Source organism: Pseudorca crassidens, chromosome 4 (genome assembly GCF_039906515.1).
Source record: "Pseudorca crassidens isolate mPseCra1 chromosome 4, mPseCra1.hap1, whole genome shotgun sequence".
In the NCBI taxonomy this organism is placed as follows: Eukaryota; Metazoa; Chordata; class Mammalia; order Artiodactyla; family Delphinidae; genus Pseudorca; species Pseudorca crassidens.
In genome coordinates, this window is record NC_090299.1 from 154,086,571 (window position 1) to 154,111,940 (window position 25,370).

The 25,370-nt window shown below is 41.8% G+C and overlaps 1 protein-coding gene across 3 annotated transcripts in view; it reads right to left on the reverse strand.

The window, feature by feature from the left end:
• Nucleotides 1–5,300: 5,300 nt before the first annotated feature.
• GUCY1B1 (guanylate cyclase 1 soluble subunit beta 1) overlaps nucleotides 5,301–25,370 on the reverse strand; it is a 47,714-nt gene continuing 27,644 nt past the window's right edge. For all 3 annotated transcript variants that reach the window (XM_067737105.1, XM_067737106.1, XM_067737107.1), the window contains 10 exons: nucleotides 24,218–24,415; nucleotides 21,085–21,315; nucleotides 19,704–19,820; nucleotides 18,606–18,739; nucleotides 13,992–14,189; nucleotides 10,757–10,994; nucleotides 9,693–9,833; nucleotides 8,141–8,295; nucleotides 7,716–7,842; nucleotides 5,301–6,600 (listed from right to left, as the gene is read on the reverse strand). In XM_067737105.1, coding sequence (XP_067593206.1) covers nucleotides 6,577–6,600; nucleotides 7,716–7,842; nucleotides 8,141–8,295; nucleotides 9,693–9,833; nucleotides 10,757–10,994; nucleotides 13,992–14,189; nucleotides 18,606–18,739; nucleotides 19,704–19,820; nucleotides 21,085–21,315; nucleotides 24,218–24,415 — 1,563 coding nt within the window. In that variant the 3' untranslated portion in view covers nucleotides 5,301–6,576. The remainder of the gene's footprint in view (nucleotides 6,601–7,715; nucleotides 7,843–8,140; nucleotides 8,296–9,692; nucleotides 9,834–10,756; nucleotides 10,995–13,991; nucleotides 14,190–18,605; nucleotides 18,740–19,703; nucleotides 19,821–21,084; nucleotides 21,316–24,217; nucleotides 24,416–25,370) is intronic.

Below are 25,370 nucleotides of genomic sequence, written 5' to 3' on the forward strand. Positions count from 1 at the left end.
GCTGATTCATTCGTAATTATTTCTATTGGAATTACTCCATAAGGAAGAGTTGTCCTATCTCCCTCTTTTATTTATTTTTTTTCAGTCACTGATTTAAATCAGCATGGATTCAGAAAGGTTTTTTTTAAATACTTTGGTTACAATCCAATATTATCATTATTTATTTTATTGCTCAAATAAGATTGATGATAAGAAACATTGAAGAAGTCAGGTCCCTCCTTTTCTTGGAAACTGATATAACACCAGAAGAATGAATAAAGATTTTATATTTCACTGTCACAGAGATATCTGTTTTTAGTCATCAACATTAGAACAAATAGAAGAATGGAAATGGATTACATCCAGGTACAACAGAAGATGGGAAATAAAGGAAATGTCTTGTATATTTCTGAGAGACCTTGTTTGAAGCCTTAGAAAGGAAAGTCAAAAACGTTCCCTTGGTCAGCAGCCCTCATAGATAAATAGAAAATGCTAGTGATGGGGGCAGGTGCAGGACGGTGAGGTCGCCACCCTCTGGAGGACTTCCTCTACATCCAGGGAGCCAGCAGTCTGCACTCTGAGCAAGTCCCTTCGTGGAAGGACTCGGCCAATGATGCTCTCTTCCTACTCCCCCTCCAGCCCAGCAGAGCCCCCTCTTGAATTAGTCGGTCTCACAGCCTGAAAACTCTAAGGCCAATCTGGTCTTCAGGCACAATGGGGCCAGTTACTAACAGGACATCTCTCCTGGTGCACACCATATGGGTTCTCTTGTTGTATCCTGTGATTGCTGCCTTGTGTCCCTCTCTAGACCTGCATTGGTCCCTTGCCTGTGCCTCAGGCCTCCAAATCCTGTTCTTAGTGTTAGTCATCAGATGCGGGACCAAAACCACCTGTCATACCTCCTTCACGCTCTTTGTCCACCTGTCCAACTAGAACTTTATTACCTGACCGACAATCTTCTAACGTTTGGACACACACTGGAAGTTCATCACTTGCCGCTGCTCTGCTCACCTGTACCCTGAGAGACCTCAGAGAACACTGGTTGGAAGCACGGGCTCTGTACCTGGTTACCGTGTATAATTACTGGTTCTTCACTCACTCTTGTCTGACCTTAGGTGAGGAACCCAAACTTTATGTGCCCCAGTTTCCTTCTAAGTAAAATGGAGGTGATAATAAGGATATTTACTCAATGGCTTGCTACAAGGATTCAACACACACAAAATGTTCCAAACAATGTTGGGGACAAGGGCATTCTGTAGTGACTGTAGTATTGCCCCCTGATTGCCACCTGGTGATGTAGGGACAGCAGGGGATCTGATCACCCCTTAGCTTGTTCTTGTCTTCGAAGTTCAATTAGTAGTTTCAATACAGAAAACACTTAAAGAAATGCACATTTTTAAAAGGAGTGTGTAACTTTTATTATAGCGTTAACACTATTTTTACAAGAACTCTTTTTAAAAGGGATTTACCTGTTAAGGAATACAAAGAGCTGTATTTAAAGAGTTATGAATCGCAAAAATACATATATCAGGAGCAACTTTTTGGTAAGATCACATAGAAGAGCTTGTGGTCAGTGTGGTAGGGACATTTGCTCCCACTAAAGTCTGAAGAGTCCCTAAAGTTTTGGGACATTTTGTTGAGCACAAGCAAAGTAAAAACTGTTCATGTATATACATGTGCAAAACTTCTAGCAGCTGCCTTTTGCATAATTAATTTTTAGTTAATACCTGGGTAATATTCCTGTCAAATGCAAAAATAGCAGGTTGGGTCGACAGGGAAAGAACAATCTTTAACAGGAATACAAATGAACAGGAGAATGGAGTGTGGGTGGTACCTGAGTGATGAACTAAATCTTTATAAAGAGTCTTAGCTTTGTCAAAAGATAATAGTGTTTCATAATTGCTTCTTATGCAAAAACATTGCAAAAGAATCATCACGTGAAAATGGAAGGTCCTTTATCATCTGAAAACGCTAAGTTGATAAATGTCAGCAACTTATAAAAAGGTCCAATTTCTTTTTCCTTAAATATTTTTCTAAAAATCTCTCAGATAGAACTCATTTTTCTTTATTACAGTTCTTATCACCGTTTCTACTGTGTCATAGTACATAGAGTGTTTACGTTCAAAAGAAATGCTCTATTCAAAACTGCATATTATAAATGAAAAAGTATGAGCATGCATCTACTTTTTTCTTTACTTAATGACCACTTTCAACTATTCATCTACTCTTCTTGTTTTGTTTTTATAAATAACAAGGTATGACTCAGTGTACTGACAAGGAGCAAACGATCAAGTATCTAAAGGGACTATTTGCTTTTCATAGAAGATCTGAGCACATGCATCTGAGCACATGTCTGCTTCTATGAGTTCGCCCTTCTTAGATTCCACACATAAGCGAGATCATGCAGTATTTCTCTTTCTGTGTCTGGCTTGATCTCACTTAACATAATGTCCTCAAGGTTCGTCCATGTTGCTGCAAACGGCAGGATTTCCTTCTCTTTAAAAACTGGACAATATTCTACTGTATATGGACCGCATTTTCTTTATCCATGTCCCACTGATGGATATTTAAGTGGTTTCCATCTCTGGCTACAGATTTCTTTTTTCAACAGGAAATATTTTGCAAGTTAATACAAAACGGGCAATACATTTTATTGGTAATAATTTTTTTTTAAAAAACTATATGTACCACTCACTGACACTTCCTGTCCTTAATTTTTAAGAGGTTATCTTCTACTCAAGAAGATTACTGCTTGAAATAGAGGTACGTTTTCTCCCCTTATTTTTAGAGAATCAAAAGCCCAGCTCTTTACTAAAGAATTTGGACTTAACATAATTAGGGAAATATTATAGGGCCAGTTTTTAATGCTTTAATACTTGTATACACTAATATGACCTAGTCATTCTGATTTTAGCTTGGAGTCAAAAGTCTTCAGCAGGTGTTTGCCAGAGAGTTGTTTATTTCTTAGAAATTAGCTTTAAAATCACCCAGTTGATCTGCTCATTGGTACTTGACTTAAAAAGAGTTAAGACTGGATTGTCTTTCTAAGAATTCCCCAGAGGGCCAGGCCAAAGTCACAGCATCCCTGCCCTGAAATTTTCACCACAGAAATGTTGGAATTTTGGAGCAAGAATTAACTGTAGACATCATCTTGTCCAGCTCCTTTCACAGATTAGGAATCTAAGATGCCAAGACCACAGGGTTGGCCTTGCCAGAACTGGACTCAGGTTCTTGACTCTCCGGACAGCGGTTTTTGCTTTTGTTTGGTTTCTTACATCTACCCTATACTATTTCCTCTCTCCAATATGGTAGAAGCAAGAGAGAATCATTTAAATGCATTTTTTAATGCAAAATAAGGGGTTTTCCAATTTTCTCCTTGTCAATAAACAATATTTGTATTTGATAGATTTTAACATGAGTTACATGCAACTTAGCTTGCCTATAATGATTCTGGACGAAATTATAGCTTCTAGTACAAATGGCCTGTTTGACACTTTTACACACCTTTCTACAGAATCAGCAGGAAAAATGTGGGTGAAATTTCTGAACATGATGCATAGGAGTAGATTTCCTGCTACACAAACGGTCATAATGGCGTAAAAATAATTACTTTCATGACGTTCCTTTGACCGTAGCGGACAGTGGGAGGGATGAATTCCAGATTGCACGCAGGGAGCGGCCTTTGGTCCGGAGCCGAGACACGCCAGCGGCGCTTCCTACGAGAGCCCCGTGTCCTTCCCCTCCCCCCTCCGCCCGCCCCCACTTCGATTCTGCACGGCCCCCTCTGCTGCCCCCTAGCGGTCCTAAGAGCCGGCAGCGAGGCTGCAAAGAGAAACCTAATTAATGGTGAGCAGAGACGTGACTCTTTTCTTCCCCTGTAAGAATCTGCACCCATTTACAGTGTGGGGTGTTTTCCCCACCACAGAGCAACTCTCAGGACTCCGGCCGGGTGTCCTACAATGCAGCTCAGTCCTGACACCATCTACGCCAAGATCGCCTCCGATTCCTCAAGTTCAGGGCTCAGCCCTATAATACGCACCCACTTGGAGACCAAAGCAAGGCCAGGTTGTCACCCGCGCTTGCGACCAACCGGCTGCAGACCCAAGGTTCCCTGCTAGAGAGAAACACAAACCGAGGGACCCATTTTACTTACTAGCTGCCTTGTAATTACAAGAGGCTGTGACTCAGAACAGCCAGACGGGAGACACGCAGAGCTGCAGGCCCACCGCTGCCTCGCCCCGTGTCCACCAACCCGGAAGCTCTCCGACCTCTGGGCTTTTCTGGAGGCGTCATCACACAGGCCTGCTTGACGAGATCACTGGCTGCTGGCAAGCATTTAACCTCCAGGCCCTCTCCCTTCCCAGGAGGCGCGAGGCAGTGTGGGACTAAAAGTTCCCACCCTCTGAACTCCAGGTCGGTTCACCTGGCAACAAGCTCCCCCCAACCCAGCGCAGGCCCCGAGTCACGTCACTAACATGATGAAAGACACCTTTGTCATTTTCATCACTTAGGAAATTCCTGGAGTTGTAGGAGCTCCGAGCCAGAAGGGGACGGGGGCTAAGACCAAACGTATACACCTCTTATCACAAACCACAGTGTCACACCTTCCATGATGAAGAGACAGAACATGTCATCTGGTGACTCAATCAAGATTTCAGTAAAATGAGATAACGAACTGGTTCTGAAATATATTTGTGCGTGGGTATAAATTGCTATTCTTCTGTAGAAGTTTAAAAACATGGACATATTACCCTCAAATCAAGCTGAGAAACTCTTACCTTTCCATAACATTTGGTTCTATTGGTGCTACCCAGAAGGGCTGAACAGATGGGACCCAGAGGCACTGAGAGTAGGCTTCTCCAAGGGACGCATTAATTTACCTTCAGACAAAACCATCACAAAACCCAGCTGGTCTCCCGCCGCCTTCTTCCCACCCCACTTCCGTCCTCTTGTTTCTCACGCTCTGAGTATTCTTTCTGTGTCTTGAACATATTTCATCACTATGAATATCAGACGGTTTGGCTATTTGTACGTGTCTTTCACCCCTAAAATGCCGGGAGCTCGTCAGTGTCACTTCACACGTATCTGTGCAAATATCCTCCCCACCGCTGCCAAGGTTGGTCTTGCCGCTGTCATTGGAGAAAAATACCATCTGGGAATAGGCCTGATGAAGAGGGACCATTCAGCTTTATCCTAACAGCAGGGAATCAAAATGAAAGCCTGTAACAGGCAAAGTGACAAGATGTATTCCAAAAACGGCACTAATCAATCAAATGACCGACAAGACTATTCATTTCATTTTCATTGAATTAAAAACTGTCTAGAGACAAGTGGAAAAAATAATTTATTGCAGGATCTCTTACACATGAACACAGAACATTTTACACAAATATCAATGTGCTGATAGGAAATGCTAAATTTAAAGACAAACATTTTCACACAAAAGTAATTGTACTATATTTTATAAAGATAGATGTTAATAAATTATCAGAGATATTGAAGGACGACAGGCTAACGAGTCCAACAGGAATGCGTTCTATGTTGGAATTAAAGTAAGTTTTCTGAACACGATGCCCTGGATATAGTCACATTCTTGTAAGCTACGATAAAGGAGCTAATTTCTGGGAATAAAGGGCCAGCAGGGGCTCTGACGAACAGGAACACCCCAGCCATGCTTCCAGCTTTTTCCTTGGATGTGGTCAGAGCCCCTAACGTTTACCCCAAACTAACGCAATAGCTCATTGTGAAACAGTGCCGCTTTAATAGCTGCACGGGAGTAGTGAGACTTATAATTACACAAGGGGCACAATGCAAACGACAGCATTTTAGAGGAATTGTAATTGCCACGTGATCTGAGTGAACAACCCAATAGTTTAATAACAGAAATGTGCATTCTCTATTTCTGAAGGAAAGTGAGCATAATTCAAACTAGTGAGTATTTTCTTAGCATGATATATTAATTCTTATTTGGGGAGTCTCAAAATAAATTGCATTTTTTCCCTAAAATTCTGAATTCACTCCTTTAGAAAATGATTTCTATAATGATATACACCAACACGACAAAACTTTTTTATATGTTATAGTCATTAAAATATACATATGCATATATATAGAGCACTGAACAGATATGGAAAACCATGGGGGGTGTGTGTGTGTGTATATATATATATATATATATAGAGAGAGAGAGAGAGAGAGAGAGAGAGGGAGAGACAGAGAGACAGAGAGACAGAGAGACAGAGAGACAGAGAGACAGAGAGACATGGCCAAATACTGTTCTGTTTCATTTAATTAAATTCAACAAATATTTATTGGGTGTCTACTACTTGCAAGTCACCATGTTAGGTGATGCTTGGAGTAGATTTTAAGCCACGTGACGCTCACATCACCCACACGAAGCCAAACTTCAGATAATATACTAAACCTTGAAAATACTCACAAGCAGAGCTCAAGCTGAATAATGAACAAGGAAAGAGAGAACCAGGAGAAAGGCTTGGGGAAATGGAAAAGGACCAAGGGAATGACTGCTCCCAGGCTTGGCAGGAGTTAGGGGAAGACTGGACCTCACCCCGTCCTCTTCACCTCAAGGTCCAAGATTCAGTTGTCATCCTGCTTTGTTTCCTTTACAAAGTGGAAAAAATAGGGTATTAATTTTCAGTGATAATAAAGCTTGTAGGACTCCCAAAAGATCTTCTTTCTCTTTTTAAGTAAAATTTGATCTGCATTCATATCTACAGTTTTTCTAAGTCATTCCCAGCATCACGCTGGATGAGACACAAGCACCCAAGTCAAATGAGCAATGCTGGTGGGAAGCTAATTTATCAGAACATCGGGAAGCAAGCTAGCACCAGAGGTGAAAACAGTGAAGAGAAGATGAAGATAAGTATTTCAGAACTTGGCATTCCATTCCTTTTAGGACTTCTACTCTAAACGTATTTATAACGAATGTGTACATCCAGGAAAAGACATATAGTCAAGGAGTCTCCCCCCCTCTAAAGAACCAGCGCATCAGCGGGGAACAAAGCATCAGACTTGTTTCTGATGCAACCCACTGGGAGGGGGGAAAGCTGGCAGGACCTCGGTGTCACGAGCCACCCTGGGTCACAGGACCACCGAGCGAACCCCAGAGTTCTGAGGCCCCCCAGCACCTGGGTTCAGGCTGGAGTACACCCAGGGCACGAGCAGGCACCTATAGCCTCCCTGCGGAATCATTTAGATTCCGGAAAAGTATAGATCACTCTTCTCTCCAGGAAAGACACACGAGGGACCAGGATGTCCAAAAATGCCCAAACATCCCCCGAGGTGACAGCGTGGCCCTTACAAGGAGCTGGAGCGTCATGGTTAGGAAACCTCCCGCGAAGGCGGCCCTGTCTTGGCCCTGATGGCGCCCTCACGACAGCTGAGGGCGCTGGGGAGGGCCCGGGGGCGCCCCTCACCGCCCACTCCCCAGCTGGGTCTGAGCCAGATTGCGGAGGAACAACCAAATCCAGGTCTCCTCCGTCTACTGCTTTGGTTTTAATCTCATGAGAGGACAAAACCAGCAACCATAAAGTCTCCGCTAAGAAGTCTGTATAGTTCTAACCGGCTCACTAATGGTTCAGTATTTCTGCTGCTCTACTGAAGAGTTCGCGTAAGCAAGAATTCTTTGCAAATGAAGCGTGTTTTCAGTGATTATGATTTAGCTCCCATGTTTATAGTCTGTCTTAAAAAAGGAATTACACTCTGATGAGTCATACCTCTGTTCCCGTAATTTTTCTGGATAGAAACCAAACTTGCATTGGCTCTTTTTTGCCCTTCATGGACACTGGGCCTCTGTGCTCCAAATGGAATTGTGGGTCTGAATTTTCTGGTGTCATGAGACATCTAAAGGGGACAGGGAACAGGGAGAGAAACGTGGAGCATGGCTGCACACAGAAAGTGACACACATCAAAGCTATTTAAAGGTACCTTGAGGTTTTAGTAACAATGATCATAGCAGAAACTCCTAAGATGGTGAAGCATCACTTAAATTGGAAATAATGACACCATCTTCTCAAATAAATAATAAATAATCCTAAGAGCAGAGGTGGTAAATGTTAAAGGCAATAAAAGCACCCAGGGAATTAAAACACATGCAAAGAGACATTTTTCAAATCAGTAAACACCTAGATGTGTCTCTTACCTGTATGTATATTCAGACACATTTATTTTTCCTTTTTGTCCAGTGGTTTCTGTTCGGCTTGTGAGGTTGACAGTATTTCCAAAAAGACAATAGCGAGGCATCCTCTGCCCTATGACACCGGTGACTACCTCCCCTGTGTGAACTCCTATTGTTATCTGCAGAAATCAAAGCTCTGCCTTAATAAAGTCAATACTATGAATTATTGCTTCCTCTATATTAAAGAATAATGCAGAGTCATCATATAAAAATCATAAGAATTCTCTAGAACTCCAAGCATATTACAGACAAAAACCCTCACAGAAATCTTTCAAGAGAAACATTCTTTTTGTCAAGTTTGAAGCTTTCAAAGATGTGAATCTGGCAACTTACATGAGACACAGGAAAGAGATTTTAAAAAATAAACCAGAAGGGACAGGGGTTTTTATCTCATCCTCATGACTTTCAGCACATGCAATAAAGAAGATTTCAAACAGGTGGACAGGTTTCCCATTTCTATGGAAGAATGTAATACAATGGGTTCAATACAATATGAGTCTTTGTTTATACAGATGGCCAAAAGGCACAAGAAAAGATGCTCAACATCGCTAATTACTAGAGAAATGCAACTCAAGATTGCAACGAGGTATCACCTCACACCAGTCAGAACAGCCATCATTAAAAAGTCTACAAATAACAAATGCCGGAGAGGGTGTGAAGAAAAGGGAACCCTCCAACACTGGTGGTGGGAATGTAAACGGGTGCAGCCACCATGGAGAACAGTATGGAGGTTCCTTAAAAAAACTAAAAGTAGAGCTGCCATATGACCCAGCAATCCCACTCCTGGGCATATACCTGGAGAAAACTATAATTTGAAAAGATACACGCACCCCAGTGTTCACTGCAGCACTATTCACAATAGCCAAGACATGGAAGCAACCTAAATGTCCACTGAAGGATGGATAAAGAAGATATGGTGCACATATACAATGGAATATTACTCAGCCATAAAAAAGAATGAAATAATGCTATCTGCAGCAACATGGATGAACCCAGACATTATCATACTCAGTGAAGGAAGTCAGACAAAGACAGATATCATGTGATATCACCTATATGTGGAATCTAAAATATGACACAGACGAACATATCTACGAAACACAAACAGATTCACAGACATAGAGAACAGATATATGGTTACCAAAGGGAAAAGGGAGAGGGAGGATAAATCAGGAGGAGTTTGGGATTAACATACACACACAACTCTATATAAAATAAATAACCAACAAGGATCTATAGTATAGCACAGGGAACTATATTCAATATCCTGTATTACCATAATGGAAAAGAACATGAAAAAGAATACACGTTATATATGTGAAACTGAACCACTTTTCTGTACAGTAGAAACACAACATTGTAAATTATACTTCAATTAAAAAAACATTAAAAATCTTAGTCTTTGTTGTCAAGATGTTATTCCTTGTACATAATTAATGATTAGCTGGTCAAGAATATAAATCAGTTGTCCAAAAGGTCTATTACTACCATTATAATATCTGTTTTATCTACTAACCTGAACAGATTCACCATCTACCTGCACCTGGCCGGCAATTTCCATCATGTCCAAAGCCAGGTGGCAAATGGAACGTGCATGGTGGATGCAGGGCTCTGGTAACCCACTCACCGTCATGTACTTATCACCGACCGTTTCCACCTAGCAGGGCACAGATTGGTCAGTACAAACATGACTGTTTCACTTGCTACCCTTACACAGAACATGTTCTTCCAATTGCTATCAATAACTTTCAACTTTCCTCCCCTGAATCTCTTAAAATTCTGATACCTTCAACTCCAACAAGAAGAAACGTCATTATTTGAATGTACACATCTGGCACTTGGAGTCTGATTACAGGCATTATTTTTCCTCTAGTTAAGTCCCAGTTTCTCAGCTCAGATATGCTTACTACCCAGTAGAACAATTTACTACCCTATTTCCCCTTAAAACACTGATGGTTGGATGGGCCAAAGCTCCACTGCCCCCAGTTCAGTGATTTATCCTGGTCATTAACCACTGATTTTTATGATGTGCTCACCAAGTGTTACACTGTTCCTCAGAAAAAGACTATAAAATAAATAGTCCCTGTGACACTTCTATGACTCCAGATGCCTGGGTGTGGTTTAGTTCACATTCTTGCCTTTACGAAGCAATATTTCACTGACTGCATTTTTCCAATATTATATTTGTTACTAACTGAAACCAAGGGCAGAAATGCCTTATAAACATTTCCCTTCAAGCTGATGTTATCTAGAAGCAGGTCTGAGTCCCCTTCTTATGCTCCATGGCTTCTTTACTGTGCAAATCACTTTTACCTTTCAGTAAAAATGTTGCTTACAGACCAACGACACGAATGCCATGTTTATATTACGTGTGATAAACCACCTGCACTGATTTAACATTTTATTTTAACTAGGGAATCGTCTGTTCCATTCATTTGGGTTACAAGGAAGAGAATGTTTTAGAACGAGAGGTATTATTTATGAAAATGGTAAATAACGAAGGCATGAGAGCTGCCCGTACCAAGCCTGCAGGGCTACAGTCAGGGAATGGCACTGCATTAGGACAGGACCTGGACTTGCCTTATAAACAAATGGATTTTTCCGGGAATCCGTCAGAGTGTCGAATCTGGTATAGAGGTCGTTGAGGAGGTTGACAATCTTCATGGCCCCTTCCCCAGACGCATGCTTGCTGCAGAAGGCGTTGAAGCCCACGATGCCGCTGAAGAGGATGGTCACGTTGTCGTACCTCTTCGCGGGCACCGGACGCTTGTGCCTCAGCTCGTTGGCCACGGACGGAGGAAGGACAGAGTACAGCAACCTGTCCAGAGGGGTGAGGACAAAGCCACAGTGAGAGATGCTGAGAGCAGCTTCAGTGCCTCTCCGGCCCGCTTCGTAGACTTCAATGCCATGTGCACTGTGCAGGCTTGGGTTCTGACAGGACACCCGCTATTAGCCATCTTTGTAAGTCAAGTCGAGAAAATATAAATAATTGGTTTGTTTTAATCCCACAGAACATCCCCAAATCCAAACCAGTTCAAAGCAAATCAAAATAAGCCAAACGAAACAGAGGACTGACACCGGGAAGTCGAAGTTGTCTTGCGTGGTCTTGTGTGTCGACACTCCTGCTGGGATGTTCACAGGATGAAAGAAGCCATTCAAGCACTTAGCACTGTTTGGATCCCACAAAACCAGGGATACGTTCACCTCTCAGGGATAAGCCATCTGCCTCAACGTTTGTCATCTGACGTGAAAAGCAGATTTCCCCAACAAGGACCTACTGTACAGCTCAGGGAACTCTACTCAATATCCTGTAAAAACCTTTAACAGAAAAGAATCTGAAAACGAGTATGTATATATGTATATATAACTGATTCACTTTGCTGTGCACCTGAAACTAACACAACATTATAAATCAACTATACTTCAATGAAAGAAAGAAAGGAAGGAAGGAAGAAAGAAAGGGCAGATTTTTCTGTTTCATTCCTGCCTCACTCCTTCATGGAAGAAACGGATAAAGCAGGTAGAAATTGGTCTAGACAAGAAAAGATCCTATTTCCGTCGACAATCCTGAGACCACGCTGATGGGACCAGGGGCCCTGGGGAGCAGGGAGAGTGGTGAGCACACGGGAGGGGTGAGAGCTGAGCAGAGAAGCGGAAGCAGGCAGACCTGCGGTTCCTTGACGTGACGGCGCACAGGAGTAGCCACCACCTCCGAGCCTCTTCCTCCCCTAAGCCAGACGGCACCGGTGCCAAGGTTAAGGTGCAGAATGGTGCTGAGGTCTCAGTTTTTCGCTACCTTTAGTGGAATTTATTCAGTGTTTCACTTTTCACTTTCAAACAGAGAACATTTTATACAACATTTTAAAGCTGTATTTGAATATTAAATGTGACCAGTACAACTACTTCATTTCAACAAAAATTCATAGTAAATGTTTATAATTAAATCACCTTGAAAACCAAACACCAATGAAGATGGAAACCTTGGTGGTTTTCTAATATAACAGCCGAGCAGGGTCCGAGTAACTCAGACTTACAAATCCAGGTGACTGTGAGCCTTGGTGCTAAGTGCTATCTTACAAGCTCCATAAAATGTGTTATTTTTCATGGTGGAAGCTGTACCACAGACTGATAAATATACATTTTGAGTGGTTTCTCGAGCAGTAGGAGGAATCTGACTGGCCCACCTCATCCCACGTACTTTTAGAAATTTGCCAAATACCGGAACGCTTAAGGGGTTCCCTTCAGGGCTGTGAGGAAAGTAAAGTGGTGTCGAAGAAACTAGTTTTCAGCTTCATTATACAAAGTAAGAGAAGGGCAGGGAGAAGCTAGGGATGAAGACAGACGTTTACGTGGATTCTCTATCCATCTAAGCTGCCAATAAACAGTTAATTGATGTGTTTACCTGTGGGCACAGCATCCAGCCACAGGCAACACACACACATCAATGCAAGAAAAGGACAGGAAGCGGTGCTGTTACCAACCCTATGGTGTCAAGTAGAGTGACACAGTTCCTACACGAAGGAAGATGAGGTCAATTCTCCAAGACAGCTTCCTATTATGCAAACGTTAAAAATGAACACGCAAGACCACCGGAAAAATTCTCTTACGAAAGTCAGTGATTTCATGCTTTTAATTGATTTTAATTAATATACTCAAGCAAGGCCAAGCAGTATGCACAATGTGTATCTGTTTAAATGAATTACTTGAAAACGAAATATTATCTTAAATGTTACTTGCCCAGTAGTTCATAATTTAATCCACCATTCGTAGAAAAATAACAGTTTTGTGTTTTGATACCTTTGTTCATGTATCAAATTACAGATGCAACTGCTGTCATCACAGATGACACTACAGTCTGTCAGACTCACACCTGCTGAACCCAAAAATAATTTGGAGTCCAAGAACAGAACGCTTTTAAAATATAATGGCCAAATCTAAGTTCAGTGTTCTGTGTCCCCCAGCACCTGGGCAGCCCTGGCACCTAGAGGTACACCTCTTGTGTGAAGAACTGGATGAACGGGTAGTTGGACTTGAAATATGCACTTGAATTATTCTTCTAATGATTTCCAGAGACATGCTTTAGCGTATATTCTTCCAGCTTGGCTTGTAAAATCACTATTAGGACTGACTGATTTCTGTGTGCATAACTTCTATTGAAGTGATGTGTTAGAGTTTACCTAGGACTCCAGACCTACGGCAGGTCCCACGCCTCGGAGTCCTGTTATAGGGAAGAACCTCTGTGTTCTATTACAAGCTAATCACTAACGGGGTGTTGCTTATCAGATTAAATTGTACACGATGGCCCATCTCTGGGAACCCTGCTCCCCAGGTCACGAGCCTTAAGCTAAATACCTTTGTTTAGCTCCTAGGAAACAGCCTAACCAGGTTCACCAGGGAGCGGCCGCAGGAACGAAGACATTCACACCTCCCAGCCCCAGACGCTGCCCGGAACCAGGAAGTGCTTAGCTTTAGCCCCGCCCCTTTGGCGGGCCCCACCCACCTTTGGCTTTAGCCCCTCCCCTTTGGCTGGTCCCACCCCCTTCGGCTGGTCCTGCCCCTTTTAGTACAAAAGGAGCCCGAATTCTAACTCAGGCCAGATGGTCGTTTGGGACACGAGCCCGCCATCTTCTGGGTCTGCCGTCTTTCCGACTACGATCGCTGTTCCTTGCCCCAGCAACTTGTGTCTGGATTTACGGGCCTGCTGCGCAGCGAGCAGCCTGACGGTCAGTCTTAACTACGGCAGGGCCACCGGCTACCACGCAGGCCAGCCCCGCCAGCCCTGCCCGCCCTCTTTAAGCACAGGGCACGTGCTTACGTGTCTGTCTTCTTCTTTTCATCTTCCAGGGCACGCAGTGTGAGCTGCAGCCTGTCCGTGAGAATCTCCAGCTCCTGGGTCAGCTTGTACTCCTCTCGGAACTGCTCCCCCAGCAGCACGAGGTCCCGCGTGGCATCGTGCAGGGGGATGTCGCTCAGGTACAGCCCTCGCCGGGTCAGGTCGTCCAGGTTCATGACACTGTCACAGGGAGAAGGAGGCACTGTCAGTCCCCAGGGTCCCCACGGTAACACTGCCCTTGCTCCTGTCCAGGAGTCTAATCCCGCCGCCTGCCATTCAGCAGGTCAGGCGGAAGAAGATTTGGAGAAAAGCGAGAGGAATGTGCTTCATTCTTCTCAATATTTAAACATCTGTCAAAAGAGCAGTGAACCTGACATGCAGTGACCTGACATGCAGTGAACCTGACATGCAGTGAACCTGACATACAGTTTTGCCAAATGGCACTAAGGCCATCAGCCTAAATTAAAAGATAATGCGAAAAACTGCCCTACGAAACCCGCTCGGGTTTTTAACACAAGCCTGTTCCTTATTATTGCCACAGTTTTCCCTCATTATGAAGAGATGAAGAAAAAGTTATCTTTCCTCTCTTTAACAAGGATAACAGTGTTTCTTCTGAGAAGCTAGTTCATTGTTGCCTTGGGGTTCTATGACGTAACTAGGCATCTTCTCTTTCACAGACAATGATGAAAGGTTTACAGCCTGATTTATGACCCATCTTCAACATGACTTTTCTGTACTCATGACTTTCTAACATGCACTTTCTATTCTGCTCTTACTTCTGGCTCTAATTTCTTCTACTACTCTTATTTTCTTTGACAAATTTTCTCATTTATTTGAAACAGTATTTGCTCTTGCTGAATTCGATGCATCTTCGTAACTTAAGTCATTCTTAGAACAACGTGATATTTATTGATTCGGTGAAGATCTACCAGTAAAAAGTTGACTTTTAAAAAAATTTAGTATTTGGTTAAAATGTCTGAAGGTTACATTCTTGGTTTGAATTCTTTAAATGCAAAGTAATTATTTCTAGTTGTGCATAATAATAATTTCTCTAAAATGACATAACTGTGTTGTGACTTTACTAAAGAAATTGGGATTAATAAAATGTTTCCCTGCAATATATTCTCAGCATAAATGTCCATACATCAAAGCAAAAATTAGCATGCTAATAAAGAAAAATAAAATGATCAGTTTACTATTGACACACACCCTTCAGGAAAGAGGCCAGCTCATCCAGCAAATGGTCTACAAGACCTGCCAGTGAGCAGAGGAAAAATGACTATAACTGTGAAATGAAAACGAAGGGTTAAAATGCTCATACTGAGTGAGAAAACTTAATCAAAGTATGTCTCGATCTCAAAACATATTTATTATTATTTTAATGAGCTAGTATTTTTTTCCTGTTTTTTTCTTAACATTTTTATGGGAATATAATTGTTTTACAATGGTGTGTTAGTTTCTGCTGTATAACAAAGTGAATCAGTTATATGTATACTTATATCCCCATATACCCTCCCTCTTACATCCCCCTCCCACCCGCCCTATCCCACCCCTCTAGGTGGTCACAAAGCACAGAGCTGATCTCCCTGTGCTATGTGGCTGCTTCCCACTAGCTATCTATTTTACGTTTGGTAGTGTATATATGTCCATGCCACTCTCTAACTTCGTTCCAGCTTACCTTCCCCCTCCCTGTGTCCTCAAGTCCATTCTCTACGTCTGCGTCTTTATTCCTGTCCTGCCCCTAGGTTCTTCAGAACCATTTGGTTTTTTTTGGTTTTTTTAGATTCCACATATATGTTTTTCATACGGTATTTTGTTTTTCTCTTTCTGACTTACTTCACTCTGTATGACAGACTCTAGGTCCATCCACCTCACTACAAATAACTCAATTTCATTTCTTTTTATGGCTGAGTAATATTCCATTGTATATACGTGCCACATCTTCTTTATCCATTTGTTTGCTGATGGACATTTAAGTTGCTTCCATGTTCTGGCTATTGTAAATAGAGCTGCAATGAACATTGTTGTACATGACTCTTGGAATTATGGTTTTCTCAGGGTATATGCCCAGCAGTGGGATTGCTGGGTCATATGGTAGTTCTATTTTTAGTTTTTTAAGGAACCTCAATACTGTTCTCCATAGCGGCTGTATCAATTTACACTCCCACTAACAGTGCAGGAGGGTTCCCTTTTCTCCACACCCTCTCCAGCATTTGTTTGTAGATTTTTTGATGATGGCCATTCTGACTGGTGTGAGGTTATATACCTCATTGTGGTTTTGATCTGCATTTCTCTAATGATTAGCGATGTTGAGCATCCTTTCATGTGTTTGTTGGCAATCTGTATCTTCTTTGGAGAAATGTCTATTTAGGTCTTCTGCCCATTTTTGGATTGGGTTGTTTGTTTTTTTGATATTGAGCTGCATGAGCTGCTTGTAAATTTCAGAGGTTAATCCCTTGTCAGTTGCTTCGTTTGCAAATATTTTCTCCCATTCTGAGGGTTGTCTTTTAGTCTTGTTTATGGTTTCCTTTTCTGTGCAAATGCTTTTAAGTTTCATTAGGTCCCATTTGTTTATTTTTGTCTCCATTTCCATTTCTCTAGGATCAAAAAGGATCTTGCTGTGATTTATGTCATAGAGTGTTCTGCGTATGTTTTCCTCTCAGAGTTTTATACTGTCTGGTCCTACATTTAGGTCTGTAATCCATTTGGAGTTTACTTTTGTGTATGGTGGTCCGGATTCTTCTAATTTCATTCTTTTACATGTAGCTGTCCAGGTTTCCCAGCACCACTTATTGAATAGGCTGTTTTCTCTCCACTGTATACTCCTGCCTCCTTTATCAATGATAAGGTGACCATATGTGCGTGGGTTTATCTCTGGGCTTTCTATCTTGTTCCATTGATCTATATTTCTGTTTTTGTGCCAGTAACTGTTTTCCTCTTGGGGTTATTTATTTTGTAAGTAAAACTGCTTTCAGTTGATCTCATTTCGTGTGAGTACTGGTTTCTCTATACACATGAGCAGGTCCCATATGACAACGGGTGAGTGTGTCACTATGTAGCCAATTTCTACATATGGTGATTAACAAGTAGACTCTAAATTTCCTGCTTATATTTCGAAAGAAACCTTTCTCTCCATGAGTAGAAACTGTCCCTATTGAGAAGCTGTCATTCTACCGATGCTCAACTTGGAAAGCGGCCGAAGGAAGAACACTTATTTATAGCAGTTGAAGATATATAGTTAGATCAATGGAGTTTATTAATAAAAAATATAAAGATTTTATATTCCCTAATTTTGTCTCTTTTATTTTCGTAATATATATTCTCAGGGGAAAAACCCATCATTAGTCTTATAGAGTCTTTAATACCATATTAATAATTTCCAAGGAAGGTGTTACAAAATTCATTTGATTTTTCAGAAATTTTAAGACAATATCTTTAAATGAAAAGTGATCAATTGGACTTTAAACTAAATTTTTAATCAACAGCCCACCAAAACATCCTTTCTTGAGTGTTACTAGATAATATGCATACATTTTGCCTGCACAAAGTTATAAATACACAAACTATCACCTAACAACAAGTTCTCTAGTTATCTGTGTCTACTGCTCTCAAGTAAATTTAGATATGTGTTTCTTATTCTAAATCCCCATGCATCTTTTAGTAGAACGCTTGTCACGCTGGGAAAATACCAACCTACAGTCTTACTTCCCTCTAATGTTTATTATATCTATTTTTTTAAATTAATTAATTAATTTATTTGTTTTTGGCTGCGTTGGGTCTTTGTTGCTGTGCACTGGCTTTCTCTAGTTGTGGCAAGCAGGGGCTGCTCTTCGTTGCAGTGTGCGGGCTTCTCATTGTGGTGGCTTCTCTTGTTGTGGAGCATGGGCTCTAGGCGCATGGGCTTCAGTAGTTGTGGCACGTGGGCTCAGTAGCTGTGGCTCGCAGGCTCTAGAGCGCAGGCTCAGCAGTAGTGGCTCACGCGCTTAGCTGCTCTGCGGCATGTGGGATCTTCCCGGACCAGGGCTCGAACCCATGTCCCCTGCATTGGCAGGCAGATTCTTAACCACTGCGCCACCTGGGAAGTCCCTATGTTTATTATAAAAAACGTTATTTACATAAATGTCAACTTAAAACTATATTTTGAATAGTATATCTCAGTTAAAGTAGTGAAACAGTTTTAATATAAAATAGCTTACATCCAGAAATCATTAGAAAAGTAACTTCTTGGTGCCAAATATAACCATGTATTTCTGCCATCGCATTACATGCTTTATAGGTTTGCTTATGGACATATGATGTGTCTTTGGAAGGTACAAAGCTACAGAGTTAGCTACCTTCAGATTAGGTATCCCCGGATCTAATGGCATAAACACTCAGCAAATTGAATAAGATATGGCAAACAAAACAGAAGACATGACTCCTTCCGAGTTTATTGCAAATGTTCAATGAAGTTATCCTTGTTATAGAGAGGCGTATAAGAAGAGTTGTGAAGTCTAAGCATACTTTGTAGAAACAATTGAATAAAAAGATATTGGACTCCTTCATTAGCGCCAGATGGGTACTTCTATCTATTATAATTCACCTCGAAGTGATTACCTTGGTGAGCACAGGAAAAGTATGCTGTCTGCTTCAGGTAAGTAGATCATCTGGCCCTTGAGCCGTAAGCAGCTGATCTCAGTGCCCGTCAGTTCATCCTCACACTCTGATTTCTCTACATCCAACAACCCTTCCTGGAAAAGGCAAGACACAACCGTCCACTCATGCCTTTGTCTCTACCTAACGACTCAGCCGAGGAGGACACAGAGACCCTCATTCCCACCAAGCCGTAAGGGAGAACATCGGCCCAGGTAGAACAGGAGAGGCGTTTCACCAGAGTCCGCCAGGTAACAAGCAGACAGCCTTACATCACTGCAGAAAAGCCAACTGGCCGCTTCCTTTGAACCCAGAAAGACAGTAGCTGTGCTACTTTCACATCTTTATGGAAAGCTGCAGTGAGTCTTATTTCTGATTTTCCACCATGGCCACAGCACGTAATCCCAGGCTCTAGCAAAGGCCAGACCCAGTGTCCCCATGCCCACCCCTACATGCACAGAGCAGCTGGAAGCAGCTGGTTCCAAATACAGGAAGCAGGTGTGGGGAAGACCTTTGTAGGTGGAGGGCGGAAGGGAGGGTGAGCTTTGTCCTCTGGAACACTGGCTACATCAGCCCCAAGAACAGAAACTACGAGATCTGGGTACCACCAACTATCAACTGAATGAAAATGTTATCACGTGTATTTCCCCACAAAAATGCCCTGAAGAATAACAGACAATTTAGGGAACAACAAACCAGCGGCTTTGGGTGAAGTTTAAAAAATCTTTATTAGTTCCCCAGATTTCTAAAATAGGAGTCTGTAGCTGTATATTGAGTAAAAGGTGTTGGTTTCATCGTGTGCACCCGGGCAGCCTGGGCGAGGCCTTCTCCAAACTCTCACGCGTTTATTCTAACCAGAGGAGAGGGTCCCACTTCCCTACAGGCAAACCCCAAATCAGCACCGTTGCCTTTGAAATAGGACTCCCTTCGGGCTCTGGCGTTTCTCTCTCTACACCTTCTGCATCTCACAGAATGTTTTTGCAGCTAATTATCCCTGTGGAACACTTCTAATCTGTAACAGACCTTACTTCCTCACACTTACTGAAATAATATCTCAATTACCTTGCTTCTCAGTACGAAGACCGTATTGATGTGTGAGAGGATCCCATGGAAACTGATGTCAATATGAGGACGGACCAGGGAGAAGACAGACAGGAGGCTGCAGGTCCCAGGCTGGAGCTAAAATGCAGATGAAAACAAAAGGATACTTAGTCAACAATTCTTATGATCTGATAGTAGTTATTAGATCAGACCAGCTCAACAGCACTTAAACACAGAAAATCGTAATTATTTCGTAGGAAAGTGACCTCAACTGTGGACTCACAGCATCATCTAAGCAGCTTGGCGACTAAATGAACATCCAGTAGTTGCCTGAACATGAAACCTAATATGGAATCAGGGGACTAATATTCAAATATAAGCTAATCTAAACAAGAGAAGAATTTTTGAAGAAAAAAGAATGGAACTTAGCTTTTAAATTGTAGCATGAGGTGTTAGATGTCCATGGCCTAAAATGAAATTTAAATAGCAAAACCACCCACAACACTCATAGTTTATCGGGAGACGGCTAATTACCAATAAAAGGGAAAGTGGGTGACTGCTTACACTAAGTGATGTTCATCCACCCTCTAGCCTCACAGTATAACAAGGGAGAGCAGGCCAAGAGGGACGTGACACAGTCAAGGTCATCAACGGAGGAGAGGCAGAGGCAGCATAACAGCCCAGTCCACACATGGTTCTGCCTCCAGATTTACGGGTTCATGCCAGATCCCATGGGAGTTCATCCTGAAAGAGTCCTTAATTACAAGCAAAAAGTATCTCTAGACACATGTCATGTGCAATTCCAAAAGTCAGAAACGGAGAGAAAAGAAAAAGTAGGAAGAGAGGACTTGACAACAGGTCTGAATAAGAAGATAATATAATAACAATAATAATAATACAAGTCAAACGTACATTCCTGGCATCACCCAACTGCTGTCCTTTGATGCTTTTTCTACTAAACCCCACAGTAACCTCTATCGCTTTCCTCTTTGGTGTATTTTAAATTCCTTCCTTTTCCCTGCAAATGTCAGTGGTTGATTTTGAAAGTTATTTTCAGACAGTAGATATTCAGTGACTATTTGCTCCATGTTGAATAAATTAAGTGAAAACTGATTGTTACTGGAAAGTTACTCACTTCCTCATTAAAACGAGTACACTATTCCCACAGAATTCTCCCACTGCCCTTGTGATTAAAACAGAAAAAAACAAGTAGCTGTCCTAGGCAAAGCTGCAGTATGCTGAAACACACTTAGTGTGCAGTTACGGAACTTCTGTGACGTACCGTGTGCTCCACGTTACCTGATACATAAGCAAAGGGTTAAAGGTATGAATGGTCACCTGTAACGATAGTGTCTTTGTGGCCTTCTGTCTCAGGCCCCAAGGGAGTGTGATGTACTCTTACCTGGGGAAGGACTCTGTAGATGGCATTGCCACACTGAGTGACCACGAGATCCCGGTTGAAAATGATGTGAAAGGGAAAAGCTTTGCAGAAGGTATATGGGCTGATGCGTGATTCCTGGGTACCATTTTCTTCAAATCTGTCAAGATCTTCATAAAAATCCTCTTCTTTTGACTCTTTTTCTTCAATCAAAAATTGAGTATGATCGCATTCTTCGTTTCTTTGCTGAATAACCTGGATGCCAAAAGGGGAAATGGTGTTAATTGTCTGCGTTTAGTCACAATACCTAAATACCTAAGAAACTGGTGATGAGAACTTCCCTTAGCAGGTTAATTTTAAAACTTCAATATATGCAAACACTATACACGCCTAACATAGAAAACTATTGCTGGACATTGATTTATGAAACCTGAAGACTGACTAAGTAAATTCACAGAAAGGTAGCAAATCTGGTACGAGTCCCCTAGTGGTCCATGCAGCCTCTTTGGTAGAATTTGGGGGAAGCACCCCCTTGTCCTGGTGGGCTCAGCACCCCTCAGCCAGGCACACGTACAGTAGACGCCCTACACATCATACAGAGTGGTATGTTTAATATGATCAAAAATGACACGCACAAACAGGGAAATGAGACGACAGAAATACGTATTTAATATGCCATGTCATTTTTTTATCCATCCATCGGCAAGTATATAAAAATTACAGTGCCACATGAGGTAGGATACAGAAGAAGAGTCATTTCACATGCCACTAATGGGGGTATTTTGACTAATCTTTCTGAAGAATAGATCGACAAAATGCATAAAAATCCCCCCTCCCCAAATTACCTTTTTTGATTTAATTCCAAATCTAGGACTTTATTCTATGGGAGTAATCATGATCATGAGCGAAGCTCTCTAAAGAATAACTACATTTCCAAATATTATTCACAGGCAAATAAATGATTAAGCTTTAAAAAAGATTTTTCCTTTCGAGTTTAAGAAACTTCAACCAACACATCCTCTTATAAAGGGAAAAAACCGTATCTCAAATTGCGGCCAGATCAAAATGGGAAATAGCTGAATGAATATTTCTTCAGCTGCAGCTAAATGAAGGCAAAACATTGCTCTTTTTCACTTTTTTCCTTAGTTCACTGCAGCCAACTCTGACACTTAAGAACAAATCTCAATTAATATGGACGCTATTGTATATGTTTTCCCAAATGTAGTTTCACGGTGAAATCAGGATATTACTACTAAAACTGTCACACTAATCTACTACACTGCTGAAAGATTAGTATTCTTATTTATGATTGGAAAATTCTGCCCCATGAAGATAATTTCCCTAAAGTCTCATAAAGAAAACAAAACAATCTTAAAATTTTGATGTTCTGCTGTGTTTCCATTTCAGCTAGAAGAACTGAATTATATGCAACCTAAATTTACTAATGAATTCCTCAATTATACCCTTTTGCCTTGGTTAAATCAGCGAAATGAACAGCTTTTCTGATCATGTTTTTAACCTCTCCTTCGTGTATCACCTTCATGACATGGTCTAATATTCCTGAAGTAGTTAAATTGTCTGGTAGCTCTGGACCTATTAAACTTAGGGATTCAACATAAGAATACCTCAGGAAATTAAAACAGTGCCTTTGAAAAACATTAAATATACCAAATATAATTACCAAATGCAAATATTTCAGACATCTATATTGGAATACTTGAATAAATGAAGGTCACAAGACAACCCACATTGTATAAGTGGGATGTATAAAGTGAACCCCATAATTATACAGAGCGCTAATGCTGTCAACCTCCCATACCAAAGGCTCTAATAACCGTGGCAACTGCAGTTTCCAAGGGTGTCCAGTTTATGCTGCTTTCCTGAGGTTTCTATGCCCTTACTTCTTGCTCAGCTTGGCTACGTAATGAACAAACCAAGAGCAGACCCAGTGTTTACAACCCCCATGATACAGGCTCATGTGCTAAAAGTGAAGTGTTTATATTCGGTGTCAGGATCCAGAGCTGGAAATGAAAGGCGTATACAATTTTAATTGAATTCCAGTGAGATTCCTAATCACAGGTGCATTTCAATCCTTGACCCAAGTTTTTAAATGTCTCTGGATTTGATAATGCTACATTATCCATACTCCCACTTTCTAGTTGTAGAGAAACTAAGGATGCACCTGGGGATCACGTAAAAAATGACACCAACTCTTGAAAGTAAAAACACCCGTGAAATCTCATGTGACATTACTAGATTAAATATACGGCATACTTTTCTAAATTAATCAATTTAAATGTTACAATTTCTATTTGTGTAATACTGTACTTAAAGTGTGGGCTTCCCACACATGTTAGAATGTAACTATAGATCTAAGAAAGCACTGCCTATTAGATTTTCCATAAAGAAAGCAAACCGAAATAGGGTACCCTCGGCCCACTTTTCTCAAACCTAGGGCCACTGAAAAATGTCTCTTGGGGCTGAGCACACAAAACACAGCTCCCTGGGAGCGACTCTCTGGATTAGAAATAAGGAAAAATGATAGCTCCCTTTATTGCACAGCTATTGTATCAGTACCTTGAAATTATCACTCAAAACTGACAGGGGGAATTAGCAACAGCAACATATTTTTTAAAGTCTGAGACCAGCTTCTTTTACCAAGTGATCTAATTAAAAAAAAAAAAAAAAAAAAAAAGCAAAGGTTTTAGCCCACAAAAATGAAATATTCAAACCACATTTCAGGGACAGACCAAAAAGTCCACACACACACACACAAAAACCCAGTAAAATAATACTTCATCTCATATTACTTTAGAATGTGTCCATGTTACAGGGGTTTTTTTTGTATTCTGAAGGCCACAGCTCAGCCAGACAAAGGTCCTCCTGCTTCCCAGCTAGTGTGAGCTCACAGGAACTGCAAATTAAATTTCCCGTTGCCTTGAGCAATATATATAATTAGAAAGAAAAATCTGTTCCCACAAGGAAAAACTACCCTGTGTGTGCATTCCAAGCCAAATATAGAAGACTGCCAGTGTTACGGCTGGTACTACCTCTGCTGAGCGCCAGTAGCAGCGCTGACCAGGGGCACGTTCAGAGCACCTTTCTAACACCCCGCATGTCACCTGTGCCCAGAAGAGCCCCAGGTACTGACCATTACCTTCATGTCTATTTCAGTGTCGTGGATCTGCTGAGCTACCGTCTTAATGATCCCGATGACAATGTCCTGCAGGCCTTCTCTCTCTGAGTAGTAGTGCAGGATGAGCCCTTTGCCCTTCTCTGCATCGGTGCACCTAAAGGAAGGTGCTCGCATGCCCGGGTAGATGGTAGCAAGGTGGTCGTGCAGGGCATCGAGGTTCTGCAAGGAAGGGGACAGAGTGATGAGTAAGTCCTGCTCCCATGTGGCAGCTGCCCTCGGGAGAGAAGGCTGAGGAAGCAGACTCAGGTCTGAGCTCAGGCGCCCACGGGCCATGCGAACATGCACAGGGCACAGCCTTCCCTGCTGCATCCAGACGTCGGTAAGGCAGGAACCACAGAGAACTTGAAACTAAGGTGATGAAATTAAGAAGAACATCTGTGTGAATGGATAAAGAAGATGTGGTACACACACACACACACACACACACATAATGGAATACTACTCAGACATAAAAAAGCATGAAATAATGCCATTTGCAGCAACATGGATGGACCTAGAGATGATCATACAAAATGAAGTACATCAAAGACAAATACCATATGACATCACTTATATGTGGAATTTAAAATATGACACAAAAGAACATATCTACGAAAGAGAAACAGGCTTACAGACATAAAGAACAGACTTGTGGTTGCCAAGGCGGGGCAGGGGGGAATGCACTGGGAGCTCGGGGTCAGCAGATGGAAACTACTGTGTATAGGACAGATAAACAACAAGGTCCTACTGTAGAGCACAGGGAACTGTGTTCAATATCCTGTGATAAACCATAGTGGAAAAGAATATGAGGACTTCCCTGGTGGCGCAGTGGTTAAGAATCCGCCTGCCACTGCAGGGGACACGGGTTGGAGCCCCGGTCCAGGAAGATCCCACATGCCACAGAGCAACTAGGCCCGTGTGCCACAACTACTGAAGCCTGCGTGCCTAGAGTCCGTGCTCTGCAACAAGAGAAGCCACCGCAATGAGAAGCCCGTGCACCGCAACGAAGAGCAGCCCCCGCTCGCCGCAACTAGAGAAAGCCCGCATGCAGCAACGAAGACCCAACGCAGCCAAAAATAAATAAAATTTAAATAAATAAATAAATAATAAACCTTTGCATTAAAGAAAAGAATAT